The sequence below is a fragment of the Temnothorax longispinosus genome, chromosome 4 (assembly GCF_030848805.1).
Source record: "Temnothorax longispinosus isolate EJ_2023e chromosome 4, Tlon_JGU_v1, whole genome shotgun sequence".
In the NCBI taxonomy this organism is placed as follows: domain Eukaryota; kingdom Metazoa; phylum Arthropoda; class Insecta; order Hymenoptera; family Formicidae; genus Temnothorax; species Temnothorax longispinosus.
The window spans coordinates 20,924,127-20,947,748 of NC_092361.1; the positions used below are offsets into that span (position 1 = coordinate 20,924,127).

At 36.0% G+C, this 23,622-nt stretch overlaps 6 protein-coding genes and 1 long non-coding RNA gene across 9 annotated transcripts in view; 5 read left to right on the top strand and 2 right to left on the bottom strand.

Annotated features, from left to right (window-relative positions):
• The window catches only part of LOC139812287 (uncharacterized), an 8,344-nt gene extending 4,981 nt beyond the window's left edge, over positions 1–3,363 (bottom strand). For both annotated transcript variants that reach the window (XR_011731846.1, XR_011731844.1), the window contains exons 1-2: positions 3,223–3,363; positions 1,871–2,118 (exon numbers count right to left, since the gene is read on the bottom strand). This is a non-coding gene — a long non-coding RNA (uncharacterized lncRNA). The remainder of the gene's footprint in view (positions 1–1,870; positions 2,119–3,222) is intronic.
• The window catches only part of Mdu (mitotic spindle positioning protein meduse), a 7,479-nt gene extending 1,514 nt beyond the window's left edge, over positions 1–5,965 (top strand). Inside the window, exons 2-5 of the mRNA XM_071776987.1 lie at positions 3,255–3,392; positions 3,640–4,085; positions 4,478–4,643; positions 4,785–5,965. Of these exons, the coding sequence (XP_071633088.1) occupies positions 3,255–3,392; positions 3,640–4,085; positions 4,478–4,643; positions 4,785–4,889 (855 nt within the window). The 3' untranslated portion in view covers positions 4,890–5,965. The remainder of the gene's footprint in view (positions 1–3,254; positions 3,393–3,639; positions 4,086–4,477; positions 4,644–4,784) is intronic.
• A 614-nt stretch (positions 5,966–6,579) lies between these two features.
• On the top strand, positions 6,580–10,143 carry LOC139812251 (tetratricopeptide repeat protein 27-like). Its single transcript, XM_071776947.1, has 8 exons — positions 6,580–6,780; positions 6,879–7,731; positions 7,805–7,871; positions 7,943–8,290; positions 8,361–8,534; positions 8,608–8,760; positions 8,846–9,007; positions 9,243–10,143. Exons 1-8 carry the CDS (start codon positions 6,708–6,710, stop codon positions 9,804–9,806), a joined length of 2,394 nt encoding a protein of 797 aa, XP_071633048.1. The 5' UTR covers positions 6,580–6,707; the 3' UTR covers positions 9,807–10,143.
• Positions 10,144–10,303: 160 nt separating this feature from the next.
• On the top strand, positions 10,304–13,248 carry LOC139812278 (3-oxoacyl-[acyl-carrier-protein] reductase FabG-like). Of its 2 annotated transcripts, XM_071776992.1 has the most exons (5): positions 10,304–10,673; positions 11,016–11,332; positions 11,449–11,650; positions 11,738–12,010; positions 12,228–13,248. In XM_071776992.1, the coding sequence occupies exons 2-4, from the start codon at positions 11,016–11,018 to the stop codon at positions 11,978–11,980; spliced, it is 762 nt and encodes a 253-aa protein (XP_071633093.1). In that variant the 5' UTR covers positions 10,304–10,673; the 3' UTR covers positions 11,981–12,010; positions 12,228–13,248. The 2 variants fall into 2 exon arrangements, with proteins under 2 accessions (XP_071633093.1, XP_071633092.1); XM_071776991.1 differs by having other exon boundaries at positions 10,305–10,673; positions 11,738–13,248.
• Positions 13,249–13,667: 419 nt separating this feature from the next.
• LOC139812275 (3-oxoacyl-[acyl-carrier-protein] reductase FabG-like) lies at positions 13,668–15,398 on the top strand. The gene is made up of 4 exons (XM_071776986.1): positions 13,668–13,828; positions 14,274–14,590; positions 14,723–14,924; positions 15,016–15,398. Exons 1-4 carry the CDS (start codon positions 13,703–13,705, stop codon positions 15,256–15,258), a joined length of 888 nt encoding a protein of 295 aa, XP_071633087.1. The 5' UTR covers positions 13,668–13,702; the 3' UTR covers positions 15,259–15,398.
• Positions 15,399–15,707: 309 nt separating this feature from the next.
• On the bottom strand, positions 15,708–20,872 carry LOC139812279 (lysoplasmalogenase TMEM86A). The gene is made up of 6 exons (XM_071776993.1): positions 20,487–20,872; positions 17,765–17,928; positions 17,476–17,669; positions 17,249–17,364; positions 16,974–17,084; positions 15,708–16,878 (listed from the first exon to the last, which is right to left on the bottom strand). The coding sequence occupies exons 1-6, from the start codon at positions 20,505–20,507 to the stop codon at positions 16,774–16,776; spliced, it is 711 nt and encodes a 236-aa protein (XP_071633094.1). The 5' UTR covers positions 20,508–20,872; the 3' UTR covers positions 15,708–16,773.
• Positions 20,873–21,537: 665 nt separating this feature from the next.
• Positions 21,538–23,536, top strand: Pex16 (peroxin 16). Its single transcript, XM_071776979.1, has 5 exons — positions 21,538–21,799; positions 21,882–22,128; positions 22,212–22,488; positions 22,811–22,914; positions 23,003–23,536. The coding sequence occupies exons 1-5, from the start codon at positions 21,676–21,678 to the stop codon at positions 23,256–23,258; spliced, it is 1,008 nt and encodes a 335-aa protein (XP_071633080.1). The 5' UTR covers positions 21,538–21,675; the 3' UTR covers positions 23,259–23,536.
• The last annotated feature ends 86 nt before the right edge of the window (positions 23,537–23,622 follow it).

Consider the following 23,622-nt stretch of genomic DNA (forward strand, 5'->3'; position numbering starts at 1 on the left):
AGAAGCTGTTTGGTGAAGAAAGCAAGTATCGGCAAATCGGGAAAGTGTAACTAAACGGAATAAATCTGCTGTCATATAAGCGCGAGACACGATCTTATTTATCTCTTAACTTCTTCGAGCGAAAGGACTTTGACAGTTACGCAAAACGTGGACCTACGATCCGTGAGACATCTCTTCGTATTTGCTTTAAAGTAAAAAAAAAAAAACTTGCTTTATCATAGTTCGATTTTACATATTGCATATTTCCTCTTCTGGACCTCTTTCTCTCGGAGAATTAATAAAATGAAACTAAATGCGAACATATATAGAGACAATAAAAATGAACCGTATACAATTATTGAATGAGGAAATAAAGAGCTTGAAAAAAAGTACCTTTAAGACGTAATTATTTCGTTACTTTACAGTTTACAATTTGCGCGACGGATACTTACAGCGATCTGGACGAGAGATTTGGATTCTGATGAGAGTTAAATCTCTATTGACATTGCTACCGTGTTTACGGTGACATTTTTCAATGAGTCGCCTATGTAACGTTGATATCGTATCTCTCGCTTTACTGCCTCTCCGTAAAGTTCATTAATTTGGCGTTTTAATTGCAAGAACGGCGCTAACGTAACGCATGACAGCAGAAACGATTAAAATAAACGCGTGCTTACAATTGTTCCATCGTTATCTAAAACAATTAGACCGGTGATGCGACAATAGTTTGCGTAATATTACCGTCTGGTAGTTAAAACATCAGTCAATAAATGATATTTGCAGAGTCATCGCGATTTTCCTATTTATACGATCGCGGAAAATTTTTGTTCGTCCTTTTTAATCTCTAAACAAATTTGTGGCATGGAATTCTTAGGTAATTACATTCGTAAAGTACAGAATTTTGAGATATAATATAGTTATATTTTATAATAACATAGTATTAAATGTGCCTTTCAGTCAATACTTTTGCCAGTGATTTCAACCGCTGGTTCTTTGCTTATTTGCATTAGAAAATATGTAATAATTAAAGCGGCTATTGACGAGAAACTTGGGATATTAATTACTTCTACTTACTTTCTTTCGAACGAAATGTTTTACGAAAGTTACAGACATCAATTTCATTTAAAAATTGAAAGAAATGAATGAATCGTCTCTATTAGCTTGTCGTCCATGCGTAGTCGACATGACATTTTCGATTTCATTAATTAGCATTTTTAGACAAATTTATGTCACAAGTTGAAACCGGCATCGATGAGAGACCTTGGAAGACCGATCCTTCCGAAGTCGATTGTCTCCGAACTATTACTCACAGTTGACATAATATCGTACGCGATCTTCATACGGAATCATACTAATTATAAGCTCATGATCGGAATAGAAAGAGCGCATTTATATTTAACGCTAAATACAATGTAGCAACATGGATCTCTGTTTCTAAAAGAAAGCAAAATGATTATACGAATTACAATTAAAGTCGAGGCAGCAATCTAGCTTAGATAGGCTGTCCTTTTTCACATGGCAACCTTATTTATGACAAGGATAAAGAAAATCGACAGAAAGTTGATTTGATTGAAGTTTCATACGACTGTTAACGCTTTAATTCTCGATTATTACTCCACGTATATATGACGAGGCTAATGAGCCCTAATATTCTTCAATATTCTTTCCTTTTAAGTGTTGTCTGCATTTTATAATTTATAATGCTCGGAAGGAGAATGGATTTTGGACAGTCGAAATGTTGCTCGGTCCTTAAGTCGGTCGTCCGGGCACTCTCGAAGGTATAGCGAAGATGGTGCACGGTCGAGAGAAGAGAGACGAAAAGAGCGGTAGGAAGAGTCGTGGCCCATTTCTTTTAGAAGGGAAACGAGATGATTACAGTTAAAGCCGTTACCTCTTCGTCAGTGCTCGCTCAGTTTTCTGTGTGGACGGCATTCCTGACCGGCGTCGCGTCACAGCTGGAAATCCTCGTGAGAAATCCTCGGCTATATATCGGCTGCTGCAGGCTCGGTAGCGGCTCTCTGTCCTCGCCTCGCCTTTCGTACACGTTTCCACACGTCAACCCTTTTACGGCACCTCTCTTGCCGTAGAGAGACACACCGACGAGGTATTATTGAAACTGGCCTTGGCGTCTTTTCAGGTCTGAAAAATTAATCATCGCGAAACACTTATCCGAGCGAGATCTTTAATGATACCCGAGTGAATGTAAAGGTTTACGAATCAATGAATAACCGCGGAGATATAAATAGAGATAGGGCACAGGCTTAATTCTGAAACTTCGGTGTAAACATTATTCGAAACAGAAGTGAGTCAAAAATAGTGGTGGGGAAGAGAAGAGAGATTTTTATCGTGACAAAAGCGCCGATCGATGTGTTCGCTGATAAGTACGAAAAAAGAAAGAAATGTTTCGACGAGAGCCCTGATGCTTTTGACCGAAGGTCATCGCTCGATCGCAATTTCGCCCGTATACCCTTTTCAGGAAATGTGTCATGTCATTTTATCTGTCCGCTTCGGGGCTTCACGAATGACGTGTCGGGCGGCGTTGCAGAGAGGTGGCGATATACTTTCTTCTAAAGATAAAACTGATAACGCTCGATACGTGATCGATAGAGGCGAGCGCGAGGATGACGGTCATTGTTGCAACGAGCGATTTGTTGCACCGCTTGAAAAACCCTTTCACCTTCCTATATATGTACGTAATTCTTTGAAAGCGGTCTCGTTCTCCACAGTGGTTGGTATCACACTCGAATGGAACGGCGTATCTGTTTATCAATAGTTTGCAATCGATCCATTAATCGGCGTTGAATAACGAGATATATAAATGCGATGAGAAAGATATCGAGAGAGATACATGCATTGCACACATACGCAAAACGACGAACATAAAACTTTAAAAGACCGCACGTGTCCTTCGGTATCTGCGGATCAGTTATCGGAAACTCTAACACTCGTCAAAAAGAATCAGATAAATTCTTCAAAACTATTCGATCTACTCTTCGATCGGATATCGACTGGATGCGAAGTTAATGCTCCGTTTTTTTAATGCAATTTTAATGTCTTGAAATTTCTGAATTCCTCGCGAAGAGATCAGAGAACTCTGATTAGAAGCATATAAATTTTTTATGTCAAGCAATCAATCTCGTGTATCTTCTCCTAAAGAAAAGTTGAGAGTTAAACGTGTGGTGAAAATATAAACACAGGGTGGTGTTTGTATTTTCACCTACATGGTGTTTTATATATTCTTACATTCATGAGAAATTTTCGGTATGCGCGCACAGGCGGAGCGTAGACTGGAGCAGTTGAAGAGGGCGACGGACAGAATACAAAGGGAAATCGAAGAAGTCACCGAGAGGGAACACGAACTGCGGAACGTGGGTAGCATTAAAACCACATCCCACGAGACAGTCGACTGCAAGGTATCTTCGAAACGCATGCTCCAAATAACACGGTTTGGCGTCTGTGCTTTTCTCCGTCTACACAAGTCCCACGCGTATTTTTAACGCTCCTTTTTATCTGTAAAAATAAAAATAGTAGAGTTTCTCTGAGTTTCAAGTGCCCGAAGAAAGAGATACGCTTGAAGACTCGTGAAATTCAATTCTTAAGCGCGAAAAAGATCCGTTTGTATGTTGAAATAATATTTAACTAAGCGATTTTACTGCGTAGGTGCGTCGTATGCCGCAGGCTCTGGTCTCGGGCAAGCTGAAAAGGACAACGTCCACGCCGCAGATACTGGAGACAGTCAGCCCGACGCCGCTGTCGCCAAACCTGACGCCAAAGATGACGAACGGCGTGATATCCACGCGCACCACGCCGACACCGCTGCGTTTCGCGACTACGCCGAGCCAGAAGGGTCTGATGCACAGGTTCCTGGCTACCCGAGGAAAGCTCTACAGGAACAAATCGCCGAACAATGGCAGTTTGAGTCCTCCCATAACGCCCACCATCACGCTTAATCCTCTGAGCATCAAGGCCTTCAATAGAACGTTGGAGATACCACTGGAGCCGGACGACGAGCCAAAGAAGCCATTAACGAGGAAGGGATACGTTCCTGTCGAGAAAAAGATTCAAAAGGAGCTACATGACATGAGAGAACGAGAGAACGAATTGAGGTGTTGAAATTTTTAGATTAAACTATTCAATGCGAGGGTGTGGTCAAAACCGTTTTTAAAATAATAAATTAAAGAAGAAGATTGAAAGTCTATCTCTGAGATTAACTTTTCAATTTTTTAAGAATTTTTAAAAAGTAATTTGAAAAGTAATTTTTCTTATTATATTTCCAATCCTGCGACAATAATTATACTAATATCTACAAATTAAATAATGATTAACTTAGATGATTTATTTAACATCTGATTTTGTTTGCAATAAATGAAGCATTAAAGAAGATATAGCGCTACATTGTCAAGGCAAATTGTTGCACGCTGTAATAAAAATTTTAAGGAGTCATTTCACTTGATTATTACATTTGCAAACTGAAACTAACTTACGTTTATTTTTGCAGATTAATGAGATCGCAGATGTTGGCGAAGTCTCAGCCGAATCTACTTGACATAGGAAACGATAACGATTCCGATATTTACGACGGCTCCGGTTCTCTCAGAAGCGGCGCTTCCACTAATACTTTGAACGAGGATGAAACTGAGAGAGAACATAAGGGAAAACATAAGGTTAGCAATATTTTCACACATTAATTACTAATATTGCTGATTAGAATCAATCGTCGAAACAAACGCGTAATTTGTAACGAAGGCAATTCAATATTCAATTTGACTAACAATAAGCGATAAAAGATCTCTTTTCATTTACAGCCTAATCCACGACGCCGCAACACGCTCATCGCGCAATGGGAAAATTTGATAGCCGCCAAGAGAGAGTCTATCGAAAATAACAACGAAAAAGACAGCTACTTTTGAAAGTTCTTTAGCCTTACGTATCTGTTTGCAACTTTATCTTTATCATATCGTTTTTCCGTTCTATTTAAATGATCGATCGTAAATCAGTAATACTTATTATTAATATTACAGCGAACAACCGTTTGTATCGTAACAAGACCGTTGTTGCTCCGCTTTTTTTTTAAGCGTATCTTAAATGCATGGATATCTTCTTGTTTTATATGTATAGTTTATTTACGAATGAACAATTTTTTTTGTGTGTTTATATATTTATGCGCTCCAGCGTTAATTAGAATATACCACGTCGCCGCTGCGTGTGTTATCAGTATTAAAAGTTGTGCTGGCTTAAATGTTATTAAAACGCAACTGCTTATGAAATTGAAGGATCTTTTTAAATAGGGTACACACTTTGTTTCCGATTCGTTTTCGATGAATTGGATAACACGAATGCGATATGTAAAATATCCTCACTCGCGAGCGAGTGAAGAAATTCTCGTACGTTTGTCGTTTAACGTAACTTTGCGGGTGTAAAGTGCTTATTAATTATAACGATCGTTAGTTTACTCGATCAGCGTATGTATAGTATTATATATATATATATCTATATTAAATATTAATTAGAGTAATTATTGTAAAGATAGTAAAGATATTCGATGGATACCTCCATACACCTGAAAAATTCAATCATAATAACAATATCAAATAATAATTACTACCTATTACAGAGTATTATGCGCGAGATTAATTAGACAAAGACATATAGCTCTGGACTAAACTGAAAATTACGCATATTGGTTTTCGGTCGTGCAATATTAAATTATACATTTAGTCTCTACAACGCAGTTTTTATTTTATAATTTGCAGTTGTTACGTTTTTCAACATGTGTAAATGTCAACGGCACGATACATTATATATATTTTATCATAATTCATACTGCGATTTAGCTTCTCATTCTAATATTTGCCGTTAGCGGAAATTTGCAAATTCTAGATGATGGGTATTTTGATTACAAACCGGAATACCTCGAAATATTGATTGCAATTTATTAATAAATAAAAATGTTAAATGTGAATAAATGGATACATACTGATCGAGACTGAATAGAAAAATATATGATTGAAAAGTGTATAAAGAAAGAGTGTAAAGATAAAAATTGTGCTGTAATATATCTTTTAAAGCGAAAGGTGTATTTGAAAATTGATAAAAATATAAATTTTTAATTTTAAAAAAGTAGGTTGTTTTCTGCACGTTTTGAGCTATATAAAAGGACTTTTGCATGTGTATAAATAGATCCATATCTTAAAAAAGAATTATAGATACATTCCGCTGGCTGAGTGTATTAGAAGCGGATGTTCAAGAAAAAGAACATTAATCAATTATATAAGAAAAGAGTAAACAAAATATAATTTGAATATATTATTTTTAGTAATAAGAAATATTTTTTCTTAAATAAGAATAGAAAATTAATTTTTTTTTACATTTTGACTTGTTCCTTGAAAACATTGAATTGTGTAAGTAAGAAATAGTGAACAAGACAAGAAATAATGAACAGTTAATTCTTAATTCATCTTTTTTGGCTTTATTTTCAACATTCCTATTTTCTGTAAGAAATACTTAGAACAGTGGTTCTCAAAACAGATGCGGATACTCTTTGCGATGCTCGATGCTCGCCGCTCGGTCCAAAATCCAAACCTAACCTCACGTCATACGGTCAATCTAACCTCAACCAGTCGCGTGCGGTCGCAGGTATTTTCTACTCAAGTGCGAGATTGAAGTTCCAGCCCAGCATAAAATAAATGCAATATTTTGTCACGTGTTTATAATTATATTATGACACTATGGCTCTATGTACAAGCCAAATAGACGACAGCATAGAAATTCAACTTTTACTTAATTTCTCCATAAATAAAGGTATGTGCTGATTATGTATATTTTTCAGTAAAATCGTAAAATTCAATAACTGTATATATTTAAACTTGAATTTTCTCAATAGTTATTTCTAATTTTAGTTTCAGATTTGCCACACAATGTACGTAGCATATTAAACGGCCAATACGAAGATACAATAAATAATGAACTTTCCACGTTTATCGAGGCAGTAAGGAACGGCGATAGCTTAGAAGAAATTATACATAATGGTTTATCCAGCACCCAGGCGCATTTGTCATGGCTGTGTACAGGAATAGCTTCATTATTATACTTTGTCCAATGCAATTGGACAGGTCCTCCCATTGACAGTGATATCGATTGGCTGAAAACCAGAAGAGATGAGGCACTGAAACACTTATCTCTGCATGACGGATGTAATATAAATGTACGGAAACCAGAGCTTCTTTACCTGGCCAACAAGATATTCTCCAACGTGGATCTGCAGCTTAGATGTAGAAGCTGCGTTTGGTGGCTGCTTAGAGCTACTCTCTTACATCAGCATGTGTTAGACGAAAACTCAGGGGTGCTGTTCGAGGAAACTGAGAATCTAATAACGAAAATTAATAATCTAAATATATTAGAGGATCCCCTTTGCGAGCTCTTATTCAATCTGGAAGCTGCTAGATTTTACTTGCACTATAGAAGAACACAGAACTCTGAGAAGCATCTTGAACGTGCGCAGAGTATAGCGGGCTTAAGATTAAATTTGGAGGGTGCAATGGGAAAGCGTACCAAGTATCAGCGAGAAGAAAAGGCGCAGTTGTACCTCAAAATAGAGATGGACAGAGATACTTTTCCTTCGATAGATTGCGAAGATATACCGAAATCTTTGAACTTAAATGACGAATTGAGATTGGAGCGCATTGAATTTTCGGAGTATAAAGAAGATATTAAACTGGGTATGATGGAAGAAGCGATAATTTTGGCAAAATAGTAAGTATAATAGCTCGTATATTTATATAAATTATAGCATTGTAACGTAGAGAGAGATTTTAATAGTTAACAGTGTTCAGTTGCAGCTGTGTCAACCTAAGCACAAACTCACTGACGAGGAAATTAGACCCTATCTGACTGTAAGCTACAATGTTATCATTGCATTTTGTTTTGTTAATGACAAATAATATTAAAAAAATATTTCTTACAGAAAGTTGTGGATAGTACAAAAAATTGGTCGTTAAAGATGACTTCTTTGTGCTACCGTTGCTCACTGGAGTCCGATGATAAGAGAACTGTTGAGCGATCCATGATGCAAGCGGAGTCTCTGCTGAATGTGCTGAATGATTACAATGCACCTGTCTCAAAAGCACCTGTAGCCAGAAGAATGGATATATTTTTCGCGAGCGGTATGAGACCCGTTTGGACGTTAGAGGAGAAATGGGCTAACATAATGTTTAGTCTTGGCTTGGTGAAGGGAGCTCTGGAAGTTTTTGCAAAACTGGGATTATGGGAAGAAGTAATTGCCTGTTACAACATGTTAAATTTGAAGCACAAGGTAATGTACATTTTATATTAAGTGTAATATGATGGAAAAAATTGCATAATTAACTTGCAAATGTTTTCAGGCAGCTGAGATTATTGAGCAAGAAATATCTAAAAAGCCAACGGCGAAATTATGGTGTCTATTGGGAGATGCAACTGGAGATGTGAGTCATTACGAAACGGCATGGAGATTATCTGAAGAAAAAAGCAGTAGAGTACAAAAACATTGGGGATTCTATTATTTCGCAAAGAAAGATGTTGGTATTTAAGCCACTTGATCGCCAATGCAAAACTTTTGTTCGAATCTTAAATGTAATATCTACTTTTCAGTATGCTGAGGCTGTACCACACTTAAAACTGTCGGTCGAATTGAATAATATTCAAGAGCATGTATGGTTTAGATTGGGCTATGCAGCGTTACAGATAGAAGATTGGAAGTTAGCCGCTATGGCATATAGACGTTACTGTGCTTTAGAAGACTCTGTACGTATATATACATTTCTAGTATTGCTATTTTTACAGTTGACACGAATTAAATAAAATTCTTATTCTTATATAAAAATTTTAGACTTTTGAAGCATGGAACAATTTAGCAAAAGCGTACATAAAATTGGGAGATAAACCAAGAGCTTGGAAGTCTCTGCAGGATGCTATAAAATGTAATTACGATCGTTGGGAAGTGTGGGACAATCTGATGGTCGTAAGCATCGATCTAGGACATTTTTCAGAAGTAAGTATCCACATATGACAATTTTTTACAGGGGTTCTTTGTTGAACTGATTTTAAGAGTGCTAACACATTTTGAATCAATTCAATGAGTTATATTATTTATATAGATACATCTTTCTCTTTCTCTCTCTCTCTCTCTCTCTCTCTCTCTCTCTCTCTCTCTCTCTCTCTCTCTCTCTAAATCTTTACATTAAATATTTTATCAATATCTTTAAACAATTTTGATTTATTCACAGGTTATTCGGAGTTATCATCGTATCTTGGACTTGAAAAACAACCACTCGGATATCCAAGTTCTTCAAATATTAACAAATGCTATAATAAATAATGTTAATGACGCGGACGGAAATCCAGCGTCTCGTTTGCTTCAAAACACTTTGGAATTGTTTGGAAGAATCACTTCCAATACAGTTAATAATCCAGATATCTGGAGAATGTACGCTGAACTTGTTGCATTGAGAAAAACGGACGTTGACAACGAGAGAGCGGCACAGTATCTCCAGAAAGCGTATCGTTTCATTACTTCAAATCCAAAATGGTGTCGCAACGAAGATACGACTCTAAACGTGCTGGAATTATGTTGTAACCTGGAGCAAGCATATTTACGTTGTGCCACTGACATCGCGATCGTCAAGAAAAGGAAGATGTTGGGAAGCGCTAAATTATCGCTGCAAGGAGTCGTGAAAAAGATTAAAGAACAAGCGTGGGATAATGCGGATATCATGAACCAGTTAATGAAAGTTGAAAGGTACTTAGCGACTATAACAAACGAATTGGAACAAATAAAACCTACGCAATAAGGATATTGTTTACTTGTATCGATATTTTTTGCATTTGAAGAATTCTTCCTGTACAAAACTTTATGAAATCAATTATATGATTGATTCCATTAAAACACTTTTACAACGAACAGAACAGATGCATTTTTAAATCCTATTCGTACACGTTATGTACAATTAGTTATTGTAATTAGTTATTGTCGATAGAATAATGTTACATACATCAGAAACGATATAATATAAAAAGACTTTCTTTTACATTTTCTATGTATATTTTAAATTCAGATTCTTAAGTTTAAAAATTTGGAGACACACCTGCTGTATTAATTTCATAAAATTTAATAAATAAATTTCTAAAGATTTAAATTGTTTGTCTTTCGAACATTATGCCTATAAGATAATGTATTAATGTACTATCTTATATCTCGAAAGAATAAGAATATATCGCGTATATTCTAATTTTCAATAACATTCAAAATTGAAAGTGTGACAAGACTTTTGACGACATTTATGTCCATTTCTAACAATGTAGATTAACTTTAATCTCTTGGTTCAACTTACTTTTCCAATTCTTAAAACTAGAAAAAAGTAAGTCTTAAATCGTTGGTAAAAATATGGGTAGGAAGCTAGGAATCACATATCGTTCCGAAGCGTGAATATGTACACACGCGGTCATTAATGCACTGATAAAGAAATTGCCTTCTCATCTGAGAGAGTGCATGGGGTAGATTCTATAAGTACGTGAATTACGTGAATGCCAGGTCATTTATCGTGTCTGTTTGGTCTATTTACCGTAGTTGTGCTACGGCTCGAAACTGGCTATTACGAACGCGAATATCGCATTCTTATCGAGTTTATAAATTTTACAGATATCATCGTACTATCACAGTAAGTATTCATATATTTGTTAAAACATAAACATGGCATCGTTTTACATTACTCAAAACGATATTCATGTTTTAGTTATGCTTGCAAATACATATAAGGCCCAAATGTAATATTATTAGCTGCAATAACATTAGATTTGGATTTGCAACATTATTATTGGGTTTGTTTTCTATTGTTGAACTAACTGCACTAGCTCAGAGTTTATCTTCTTTCTTCCAATGTGGAGTAAAAGGAATTAACTCTGAAATGGTACAGCCAGTTCAGCAATAGAAAACAGATCCATTGTCTTAAACCAGGTGACAACGAATGATACATGTTGAAGAACATTGTTTATTTTGTCAGATGTCCTTCGCGGGGAAAATTGTCCTGATAACAGGGGCTAGTTCAGGAATTGGAGCCGCTACTGCTATCCACCTGGCTCAGCTTGGTGCATCGCTATCGATAAGTGGACGCAATAAGCAGAATTTACACAAGGTAGCCGAGCAGTGCGGCAAGTCCAAGCCATTTATCGTAACGGGAGAGCTGACTAACGAGAACGACGTGAAAAATATCATCGACTCGACGATCAAGCACTACGGCAAATTAGATGTTTTAGTTAACAATGCTGGAGTTCTGGAATTTGGTAGTATAGAGACCACAAGCTTGGAACAGTACGACAAGTATGTAATATATGTATATAATAATAATATGCCGATAAAGAGCGAATATGTATGCACTGATAAAGAAATTGCCTATTTTGAGAAAACATTGTTATCATGTAAATGTATGTTTTCAGCGTTTTCAACGTAAACGTTCGCTCGGTCTACCAATTGACAGCGCTGGCAGTCCCGCATTTAATCAAGACGAAAGGCAACATCGTTAACGTTTCCAGTGTATCGGGACTACGATCTTTCTCGGGTATTCTGGCATACGGCATGAGTAAGGCTGCCGTCGATCAACTTACGCGTTGCGTTGCTTTGGAATTGGCACCAAAACAGGTGCGTGTAAATAATTATCTTTTTTTGTTCAAGCTTAATATTTTTAAATGTTATTTTGCTTCATGTTATCTTTTTAAATTGCACTAGGTACGTGTGAATGCTGTGAATCCTGGTGTTGTAATAACAAATCTCTATAAGAGTGTTGAAATGAGCGAAGAGCAGCTTAAGAGCTTTTTCGACCACAGTAAAGAGACGCATGCTCTCGGAAGAATCGGCGATGTTTCGGAAGTCGCAAAGACCATTGCGTTTTTAGCAAGCGACGATGCTAGTTTCATAACAGGGGCGACATTATCTGTGGACGGTGGTAAACATGCCATGTGTCCCGTTTAAAAATCTTATCTCGTTTTTATAAATAATATGGTACATTTTTTATACATATAGATTACATATTATATACATCATATATGTATATAAAGCTTTGAAAAGCTATATATATATAATATTTGTGTTCTACTCTGCTAAAATAGTCCCAAGAGAACTTTGTGAAAAAATATTCCAGATTTATATATGTATATATCGTAATAGTTATATTTGCTACGTTATTTTTATTAAAACATATTTATACGTTTGTTCCTAGCAAAAACAGAAAATAGAATAAAAATATAGCACAGCTACGGTACAAGTAGTTTGTCGTTGTAAGAAAAATGCAACAACTGAGCTTTGATGTCTCCAATTTTATAACGCACATTTTGTAGAAAAAGATGAGAGAATTTTACATGAAAGTAGGGAAATTTAAGTCTCAAAAGTAAATAGACCAACATATGTATATGTACATGTATGGTATGTACAAAATAAATGAGTAGGACATTTATTTAATTAAGCCGAGAAATGTTCTACTTGAAAATTTAATATTGATAAAAATTCCTAATTATATATCATATGTTTATAAATATTATATTTTTAGTATGAAAATATTGACGAATTTAACTTAACTGGACATCCAGTTGAACCTGTAAACTAATCATTTAGTTTTTAACTTGCCAAAAAAAATGGCAGTGTTAATAACGATTCACGTTATAACAGAGACATAACATATCGTGTATATGATATATACAGTAATGCAATATAGATTGACGTAAGAAATATTTCTATGGTACAATTTATAGCTATATTGCAACTTGTTATCCGTAGGATGATAACACTGACAACAAATATAGATCATACATGATATACGGATATGACGAACCAATTAATGAAAGTTGAAAAGTACTTAGCCACTATAACAAACGAATTGGAACAAATAAAACCATAATAAATAAGATATCGCTTACTTGTATCGATATTTTTTGTATTTGAAAAATTCGTCCTGTACAAAACTTTATGAAATAAATTATGATTGATTCCATTAAAACAGTTTTACAACGAACAGAACAGATGCATTTTTAAATTCTATTTATATACGTTATGTATGTACAATTAGTTATTGTAATGAGTTATTGTCGATATAATAATGCTGCATACATCAGAAACGATAATATAAAAAGACTTTCTTACATTTTCTACGTATATTTTAAATTCAGTTCCTTAAGTCGTCTAAAAATTTTGAGAAACACCTGCTGTATTGATTTCATAAAATTTAATAAATAAATTTCTAAAGATTTAAATTGTTTGTCTTTCAAACATATGCCTATAAGATGATATATTAATGTACTACCTTATATCTCGAAAGAATGAGAACATCGCGTATATTCTAATTTTCAATAACATTCAAAATTGAAAGTGTGACAAGACTTTTGGCGACATTTATGTCCATTTCTAACAATGTAGATTAACTTTAATCTCTCGGTTCAACTTATTTTTTATTTTTTTTTTCAATTCTTAAAACTAGGAAATCTTCTTTGTCTTATTTATGGCTCACATATTTCCTTCTCGGATAGCATCGGCCATTATTCTTAAAACTATAGGAAAAAATAATTAGTCTTAAAAATTAATTGTCGTTGGTAAAAATGAGTAGGAAGCTATAATAGGCATCATATATCGTTCCGAAGTGTGAAATAATATGTACAAGAAGAGTGGGGTAGATTCCACATAAGTATCACGTGAATCACGTGAATGCCAGGTCATTTATCGTGTCTGTTTACCGCTGCGCTACGGCAGTACGGCTACGACTTGAAACCGGCTATCAGGAACCGATCTTATCAAGTTTACAAATTTTGCGGATATCATCGTACTATCACAGTAAGTAATCATATATTTGTTAAAACATAAATGTGGCATCGTTTTACACAACTCAAAACGATATTCATGTTTTAGTTTTCTATACCTATCTCTTCTTGTTTTTCTCCCAAAAACCTAACCCATTTTCAAAAAGAAATATATATTTCTGCCAAATATAAGCTAAATTAAGCTTGCTAATGCAAGGCTAAGGCTAAGGCAAGGCTAATGTAATATCATTAGCTGTAATAATAACATTAGATTTGGATTTGCAACATTATTATTGGATCTGTTTTCTATTGTTGAACTAACTGCACCAGCTCAGAGTCTATCTTTTTCCTTCCAATGTAGAGTAAAAAAATTAATCTCTGAACTGGTATAGCCAGTTCAGCAATAGAAAACAGTTCCATTGGCTTAAGCCAGGTGACAATGGATGATACATGCTGAAGAACATTGTTTATTTTGTCAGATGTCCTTCGCGGGGAAAGTTGTCCTGATAACAGGAGCCAGTTCGGGAATTGGAGCCGCTACTGCTATCCACCTGGCTCAGCTTGGTGCATCGCTATCGATAAGTGGACGCAATAAGCAGAATTTAGACAAAATAGCCGAGCAGTGCGGCAAGTCCAAGCCATTTATCGTAACGGGAGAGCTAACTAACGAGAACGACGTGAAAAATATCATCGACTCGACGATCAAGCACTACGGCAAATTAGATGTTCTAGTTAACAACGCTGGAGTTCTGGAAACTGGTAGTATAGAGACCACAAGCTTGGAACAGTACGACAAGTATGTATATATAATATAATGATATGTCGATAGAGGCAGAGAGGTTTCTCTTTGATAGAAGGAATATGTACTGATAAAGAAATTGCCTATTTTGAGAAAACATTCTTATCATGTAAATGTATATGTTTTCAGCGTTTTCAACGTAAACGTTCGCTCGGTCTACCAATTGACAGCGCTGGCAGTGCCGCATTTAATCAAGACGAAAGGCAACATCGTTAACGTTTCCAGTGTAACGGGACTACGATCTTTCCCGGGTGCTCTGGCATACTGCATGAGTAAGGCGGCCGTCGATCAACTTACGCGTTGCGTTGCTTTAGAATTGGCATCAAAACAGGTGCGTGTAAATGACTATCTTTTTTTGTTCAGGCTTAATATTTTTAAACATTATTTCGCTTCATATTTGTTATCTTTTTAAATTGCACTAGATACGTGTGAATGCTGTGAATCCTGGTGTTGTAATAACAAATCTCCATAAGAGTAGTGGAATGAGCGAGGAGCAGCTTAAGAGCTTTTTCGACCACAGTAAAGAGACGCATGCTCTCGGAAGAACCGGCGATGTTTCGGAAGTCGCAAAGACCATTGCGTTTTTAGCAAGCGACGATGCTAGTTTCATTACAGGGGCGACATTACCTGTGGACGGTGGTAGACATGCCATGTGTCCTCGTTAAAAATCTTGTCTGGTTCTTATAAATAATATGGTATATTTTTTATACATATAGATTATACATCATATGTATCATATGTGCTTTAAAAAGCTTTATATTCTCTGTTAAAACAGTTGTAAGAAAATACACTTTGTGAAAAAATATTCCAGATTTATATATGTATCTATATATCGTAATTGTTATATTTGCTACGTTATTTTTATTAAAACATACTTATACGTTTTTGTTCCTAGTAAAAAGAGAAAATAAAATAAAAATATAACACAGCTACAGTACAAGTAATAGTTTGTCGTTGTAAAAAAAATGCACCAAGTTAACTTTAATATCTCCAATTTTATAATGCACATTTTGTAGAAAAAGATGAGAGAATTTTATATTAAAGTAGAGAAATTTAAGTCTCGAAAGTAAATAGACCAACATATGTGTATGGCATAAGGTAAATGAGTAGGACATTTATTTAATTAAGCCGAGAAATTTTCTACTTGAAAATTTAATTGATAAAAATTCCTAATTATATATCATATGTTTATAAATATATTTTCACTATGAAAATATATTGACAAATTTAACTTAACTAGACATCCAGTTGAACATGTAAACTAATAATTTAGTTTTTATCTTGCCAAAGAAAATGGCAGTGTTAATAACGATTCACGTTATAACAGAAACATAACATATCGCGTGTAACATGATATGTACAGTAACGCAATATAGATTGAAGTAGGAAATATTTCTATGGTACAATTTACAGCTATATTGCAACTTGTCATCCGTAGGATAATAATTTACATTGAAGGATGATAACACTGACAACAAGTATAGATCATACATGATATACATATAACGTATATATACAACGATAACTTTTCTTACAAGAGTAATATGTAATATATTCATCACATGCGATATGTCGCAGGTAAACTATTGCATTTTGGCTGAAATGTATATTAAAAATAATCAATTATATGTAATTTGTTAAAATGTGATTTTTTTAAAGAAACGCTTAATGCTAACAATGTATCTTCTTTTTACGTAGGAAAAATCTCGATCTAGAGATTCTATTACAACACTACACAACATAATTGTCTTTCTTTAATAAAAACAGCAACAAAATTTCCGCTAAGAAATTATTTATCTAAGAGTAACTAACATTCTCTTTCATTATATCTATCCTTAATAGTATATTTTCTCATACATATACAAAAAATAGGAAGCCACAAACGTGGCTAGTATGAAATCTCTATAGGACACTTCTTTGCATTGCATTAATAATACAAAAAGAAATATAAGTCTATTTCTACAGTCGAAGGTACAACATCCTATCACCGACTCTCCTCGAATCTCATTCAATAATATATGGCTTTGAAATATTCAACATGTCAGAGACGATTATCACAACGATTTGTCCTACTGGAATTATGCACACAGTTTAAAGCAGACGTGTAAAAAGATCTCTTTTTATATCCGCTTTCGCATCTGCAGATAAGTTTGTCCGAATAACGATTAAGAATAAATATTTCAGCCTTTACTAGCAGGTACTCTGTTATTACTGTTGTTTTTCGAATCTACCACACTCAGTGCTATGCCTAATTGTGCTGCATAGTATGTCAACATAATGGATACCTACAAAGTAAAAATCGATTATTATTATACCCTTTATAAAGTTATCGTAGTCATCAAGGCTATTTTTCAGGAATATACCTACATAATGTACGTACCTGAGAATAAGGTAATGGACTGTGGAAATAATGAAATCCGAGCAAAGTATCAGATATGACGAAGCAAATGCTTCCAATACAACTGCACAATTTAGTCCATGTCCATAACTCCTGACAGATAAAATTATGATTAATTCTCCGTTCAAATGAATAACAATTTATTGTCAGAGAAGTAAATGTCACATATTTAAAGGGGATGAAACGCAGACGAATAGCAGATATAAAGTCAAATGCTATTTCCATAGTTTTTTCTTTATATTATTACATAAATTTACCTCAAAGAATTGTACTCTCGATATGGCCCTCCATGCCATAGTGACAAGTAATACTGTATAAATTGGCACTCCTATTGCTAAAACCCCGTTCAATCCAGGCATCAATGCATATATAACTGAAAACGTTAATCATCACTGTCAATTAATCACGGATAGCGATCGATAAAAATTAATGTCTGACCAGGAAAAATTTACGATCCGATTATCTGTGTGTTTACGAATCTTACCAATTGCACAAGCCACGTATAGTATCGCCCCGAGCGTTAAATTGAGAGGTTTGAATCCAAATGCAAATATATACATAATTTGCGCAACGGCAAACATACACATCCCGGCGGTGAAGCAATTAGGCCACACCAATAGTGCGTCACCTATGCAACTAAACACTAATCCCGTTAATATGCGTCTGGAGTAGGTATATCTGCAAGAAGAGGAGTAGCTTACGTTAGCAACGCTCAAGTGCAAGAAAGATAACCGCGAAATAAAAAGCTATCCGTAATGAGCATCTTTACTTACTCTTTGGACAAACTGATCCCGTGTAACAAAACAAAAATAATGAGACTTATTATCGGCAGGCATTTGAAACACGCCGTCAGCAGGGATGGTTGCTCAGCGAGTAATACAAAATACACGGACACGCTTTTAAAGAACGGCACCAGCTTCGGTCCAACGCTTTTTATCTGAAACATGAAAATATATCCTCTTGTTATATGCGTTGAAAAACTTGTTACTGACGCGCAGAAATGTGATGGTAAAAAAGGCACTGTGCGATAATTGTAATAGACCACTTATTTTTTTTCCAACTATACTTATCTACGCAAGTATCATAGAACAGTTGCATGATAGGAAAAATTTTCCACAGTGCATTTTTATTCATAGATCAACTTTAACATTAAATTAACAAAGTTAATGCTTGCTTTTTTAGTAGCAAACGGATATTTTAAGATAACATATACGTATAAGTTATCTTATCGAAAAACCCCGTTTAATAATAATAGATGATAAAAATGATATATGTATTTGAGAAAACATTGCAGATTACGTTCTTTAATTATCTTTGATAATTCGCAATGGAATGATCGAACGCTCTAATCGATATTATAGATCGAGTAAACATGTTTTGTGAGGCGGATGAAATAAAAGAATTTATGTGCTCCCCGGCAGGGGCTAAGATTAAGGAGGTTGGTTGCCGTCACGTTTGCGGGGCAAGGGGAAAGCCTAGAGGTGTTTTCGTCGCTATGAAATAAATAAACGAGTTTTAGCAAATAAATATGTGGAACGTATTTAATAAGCTGTTTCTTTTAAGGTTTTAAATCGTTCGTACAATTAAAGCCAAAATACGTTATTTTCCACGTTGAGTCCTTCCTGAATGTGTAAAAAAATTATTTGCACCTATTTTCAATAAATTCTTATTATTTTCAATATACTTTCGAGAGTTACATTACAAGTACTGTAACATTTTTGCTACGTCGCCCGCGTATAAGAGAGAGAAAGAGAGAGCGAGAGAGAGAGAAATAAAAGTGTAACTTCAATAATTAATTACTCGACAACTATGTGGACAATTAATTGTCTTCAACTTTGGCATGGACGACAGATTCCCATGGACGAATATCCCCCATAAATTTGAACTCATTCTTATCATACTGATTTGAGCAACCAACCTCCTTAATTCTATTCTTGCAAATTTGTTTAAACAAAGTGTAATTATATAAATTAAATTTGAATTTGTGATTGCATTTATTAACGGCACGATACGATTATTATAAAATTCCTCAGATTTATATATTTCTTATTGTTTTTATACATTTCCTAATTTCTTTGAGGAAAAGAAAAAGAAATGATATATATTATTATCAAAATATATTCAAACGTTCAGCAAAATGATTCCCAGCAAGCTGCTCATCATCCGCGAAATCTGAATAATAATAGTGCATGTCTGAATGAGATTTATCCACAGTTACTGAAGCCTAATCCAGCTAGTTACATGATAGTACATTATCTAATACTGGTACCGTCAGGATGCACAATGGCCTCTGATATAGAGTAGTCACTTTATGCCAATACGGTAGTTTCTCTAATGACACTCTATTGCAATAACTGCATTATGGGTTGATCTTTAAGGAACATTTCAAACAGGATACGCGTAACAGGGAAATTCTAGCTTCTTTGCCGTTTTTACTTTGTAATTTCCGTTTCCATTTTTCGTGATTCATTAATGTTGCAACTTTTAATAATTAACAATTTAGTTATCCGGTTATTTGGAATATTGAAAGCGAATTCGGTGGAAGAATTTAACAAGATGACGCATATAAAATCATAAAGAGATATAAATCTATTAATTTTCAATGCATTATATTAAATAATATTGCATATATAGTATTTAACAAATATTTATATATAAAATAAATAATTTGTATTAAAAATATATTTATTTTTAACATATACCTTTAATATTATATGTATAACATTAGTATCAATATGTATCGATTTGTAATTATTATGCATACATTTCGCATTTACATTTTGCAATTAAAATGTAAATGCGAAATGTATGCAAATTAGTAAGTAATTATGCATATCCTCATAAAATACTTTGCGCAGACGCGAAGGAACAGCGTCTTGTTTCCTCTTCCTTATCTCCCAGGAAGAATGTAATTTTTTTTAATTAACATAATTGAACCGAATACCCGATACCCGCGCGGACGACGCGAATCGCGAGTATATCCGCCGAAGAGAAAAATTCTTTCTGTAAAATACAAATTGTCCGATGATAAATCGCCTTGATAATATACAAATATATAAGTCGAGTATTTTTAAGATCGAATTAAAGATCTCTCCATCCGGAGATGCGCTCGAAACAAAAGAAATCGATTTAAGTATCATCCCTCAGTTTCCATCACCGCGCGCGCGAGCCACTGCAATCTCGATTAATTCAATAAGTTCTATTTTTACGCGAACGCCTTTCGAACAAAGGGGCAGAGAGCGAATAACGTGATTCATACGAAAAGGGGGAAACAAAACAAAGCAGCAGTCCAGCAACTTCTCACGATTTAAATCGAGCAGCGAAACGGTGCGGCACGAATTAAAGCGGCCGATCGAGACGGTTCAATTTAATTAAAAAAAAAAAATAATAATAAATAAAATAAAATAAGCTAAAACTGAGGAGCGCACGAAGGGTGAGATACCGAGTCGCCTTTATCGGCGTAAAACTGCCTATATCGCAGCCTCGTCCTCTTACCACTTGCGTTGGCGACGACATCCTCGGCTGAAGGACACCGACGGGGGCGCGAGAGAGGGTTGAGAGAGGGAGCAACGCCGCAGCAGCCGCCGATCCGTGTCACTCCGATGTTTGGATGTTTTTCCGACCGACCGCGACCGCGACCCTGACGTGCCGTGACGGGGACCACGCGAATGCTGAGCGTTCGCAGGCGGTCGACCGTTTATTTATGCGACCGCTCTCTCCGCTCCGGCACGGCACCGCGTCGCACACGCACACACAGGCGCGTCGCGCGCGGCGGCCCTGTCAAGCGGAGGCACCGTACACCGTACGCGTTGTACATACATACGTGCCTGCGTGCGTCGCACCACCCGCGCGATCACTGCGATCACATCGCCAGTGCGGCCAACCACTGATACTGATGACGACGACGACCCGGGCGCCCGCGCCGGGCCGACGGCGACGACCAACGCCGCCGTGAGCGCCATCGGGATATGTTTCAGCCGGTTTCAAAAACTGACTCGGTTTTAGCGGCTGCGCATAGAATAGGGAACGGGGAACAGTTTAATATTATTAATATTAATATATAATATGCATTGTGTACACGGCATACAGAATATAGAATAAAATTTCATCGCTGTTCCTTAGCGTTATTCCTCATCCGTTCCTCTATTCTGTGTAATAATTAATAAATTATTACATATATGTTAATGAATTTCATATGATAATTTTGAACTGTTCCCTATTCCCTGTTCCCTATTCCGTTTATTGTGCGCCTCTTATTATCGCCGATAAGGTGTAATGTTGTTTTGATTATTTCGTGTGTAATAAAAAAAGATAAAAGTAAAACCGAGCCGCCACTAAAGTGAACTGCGTTCGCTTGGGACGCTTACACGCTCACACACGTTTTATAAACGCTTTTACAATTATCATATGGCTCTGCACATATATATGGACACGGAACTTTTCGGAATGGATTTTCGAAGAGATCGATTTTCCCTCGAGAGACTTGTCGATTCGCGTCGATCGCACGAGGAGGATCGAACATGAAAGATCGAAACTCCGGAGTTCGACTCCCTCGGTGTCGAACATGGCGGCCTCGTCAACATGTTCAACGCGATGATTTACGTTTTCATAATGAGATAAGCAGAATTGAACGTTTACGGGATATTTATATGTAAAAAAAAATAATCTGAAATAATACAACGAGATGGCGAGCTGTGTCAATTCCGTAAACAGTCTACTGAAGTCTTACAAGAACTGGATCGTATCGAATCCGCAGTTACTGACGGACATCGAGGCCACCGTCAGATGTTTGTCTTACTTCAGCTTTGGTTAGAGAACAAACCGCACTGTCAAACGCTTTATTCGCGTTTCCACTGTGTGCACGACTGAAATGTATGCTTCTTCTCGCAGGACACTTCCGTAATTCGACCTTGGCCGTGGAACTGATTTATTCCATGCCGAATCTGATTGTTCTCTGCAACGACCTGCTCATGTACAGCAGTAGACGCCAGCACTTGAAGATACCTCAGTTCGACTCGAAGATTAAGATTTGGTTGACCGTGGTGGAGTACACCGAGACGCTGCTCGAGGTGACCGCTAAGAAGTTGTGGGGCCCAAAGGGAAGGTGGTTGATAATCGTAGTCGTACAGTTGTTCAAGTAAGCACTCCGGCGCTCTCCTTCATTTCGGCGACATAACGAGCCTCCTTTCACCGTCGTTGACCAACGTTTGTTCATTCCAGGTCCGTGTTGCGACTGTTGTTAATTCATGTGTGTAAGGAACGCGTGACGAAGAGCCCGGCGACGCCGCCGCTCAACAGAGAGAAATTCAGTAAAGTTGTCGACGATGCGCAGTCGAAGGAGGGCTTCATGCTGAAGAGATCGGGCACCGTTGTTCGAAGCGTAAAGTATTCGGCTCCTATAGAGATGCGAACGTGGAAGGCTTTGCCTCCTGTCACAGACGAGAATGAGAATCTGGCCAAAAACCAGGAATCCGAGAGGAATCTTAAACTAGCTGAGGTCAGTTGGGATATAACGCTACAATTCCATGTGATTAATGATAAGTGTTTATTATTGTAAAGAAAATTCAAAATGTCTTAATTTATTATACTGGAATTTATTAAAATCAAAGTATTGTTATTATTATGAATCTCATCAAAATGGATACATCTAGGTTATTAAATTTTAGGATAGATAAAAACGATAGTCATAGCTAAATTTGTTTGTAATTTGTTATCTGTATTTAGTCTTGTTTCATTTTATTCTCTTATTCTATACGGTGTAATTTAAAAAATAATTACACTAATGTGAAAAGAGACGTAACAAAATATACAACTTCTAGAGTCTTTACGTGACAAAGCCACTGCTTCATCTTGGGTGTATGTACCTCACCAATCAGGAACAGTGGCCACCATGGATATTGTCGCTCGTTATCGATGTAGCCAGGTAGACAGCATGAACTTATACTATAATTGATAAATTACAATATCATATTTTTTCTATACATATAATTGGAATGTTGTCGTTTGTGCAGTTTAAACGTCTTCACGCGTTACGCCCGAAAAGCATCGTTCAGCAAAGAGGAGGAAGAAGAACTCGTGCGCCGAAGATTGAGCTTGCTGTTGTATATCTTGAGATCGCCGTTTTACGACAAGTACAGCTGTAATAAGATAAACTCGCTGCTCGACACGATATCTACCTCTGTGCCTCTCGCCAAGTACTTGGCCAGTGCCGTTAAAAAAAATTTACCGTACATGCAGAGTACGTATTTTTATATGTGGTCGCGCTAACTTTACTAACGTAAAGCTCAGTACAAAGGAAGCGTAAGCTGAACTGTACAAATACGAAAGCCGCATAATCTAAGCATTCCATAATCCATAATCTATAAATAATTGGAATATCATGGAGTTATGTTATTTTTATATATCTTTCGCTGTTATACTGTTTCAGGATGAATTTTAAGCAATGGTGTTTATATAATTGGTATATTTTATTGTTCATTAATTTATAGAAATAAATTATATGAAGGGCACAGAAAAGTTATTTTCTCCTTCAGTAATCTCATCAATTCGCTCTGATTAACTTTATTAGCGTCCCGATTATCTCATTAGCACGTAAGCGTGAAGCGTAAAGGAGGACGGATACATTTCGACA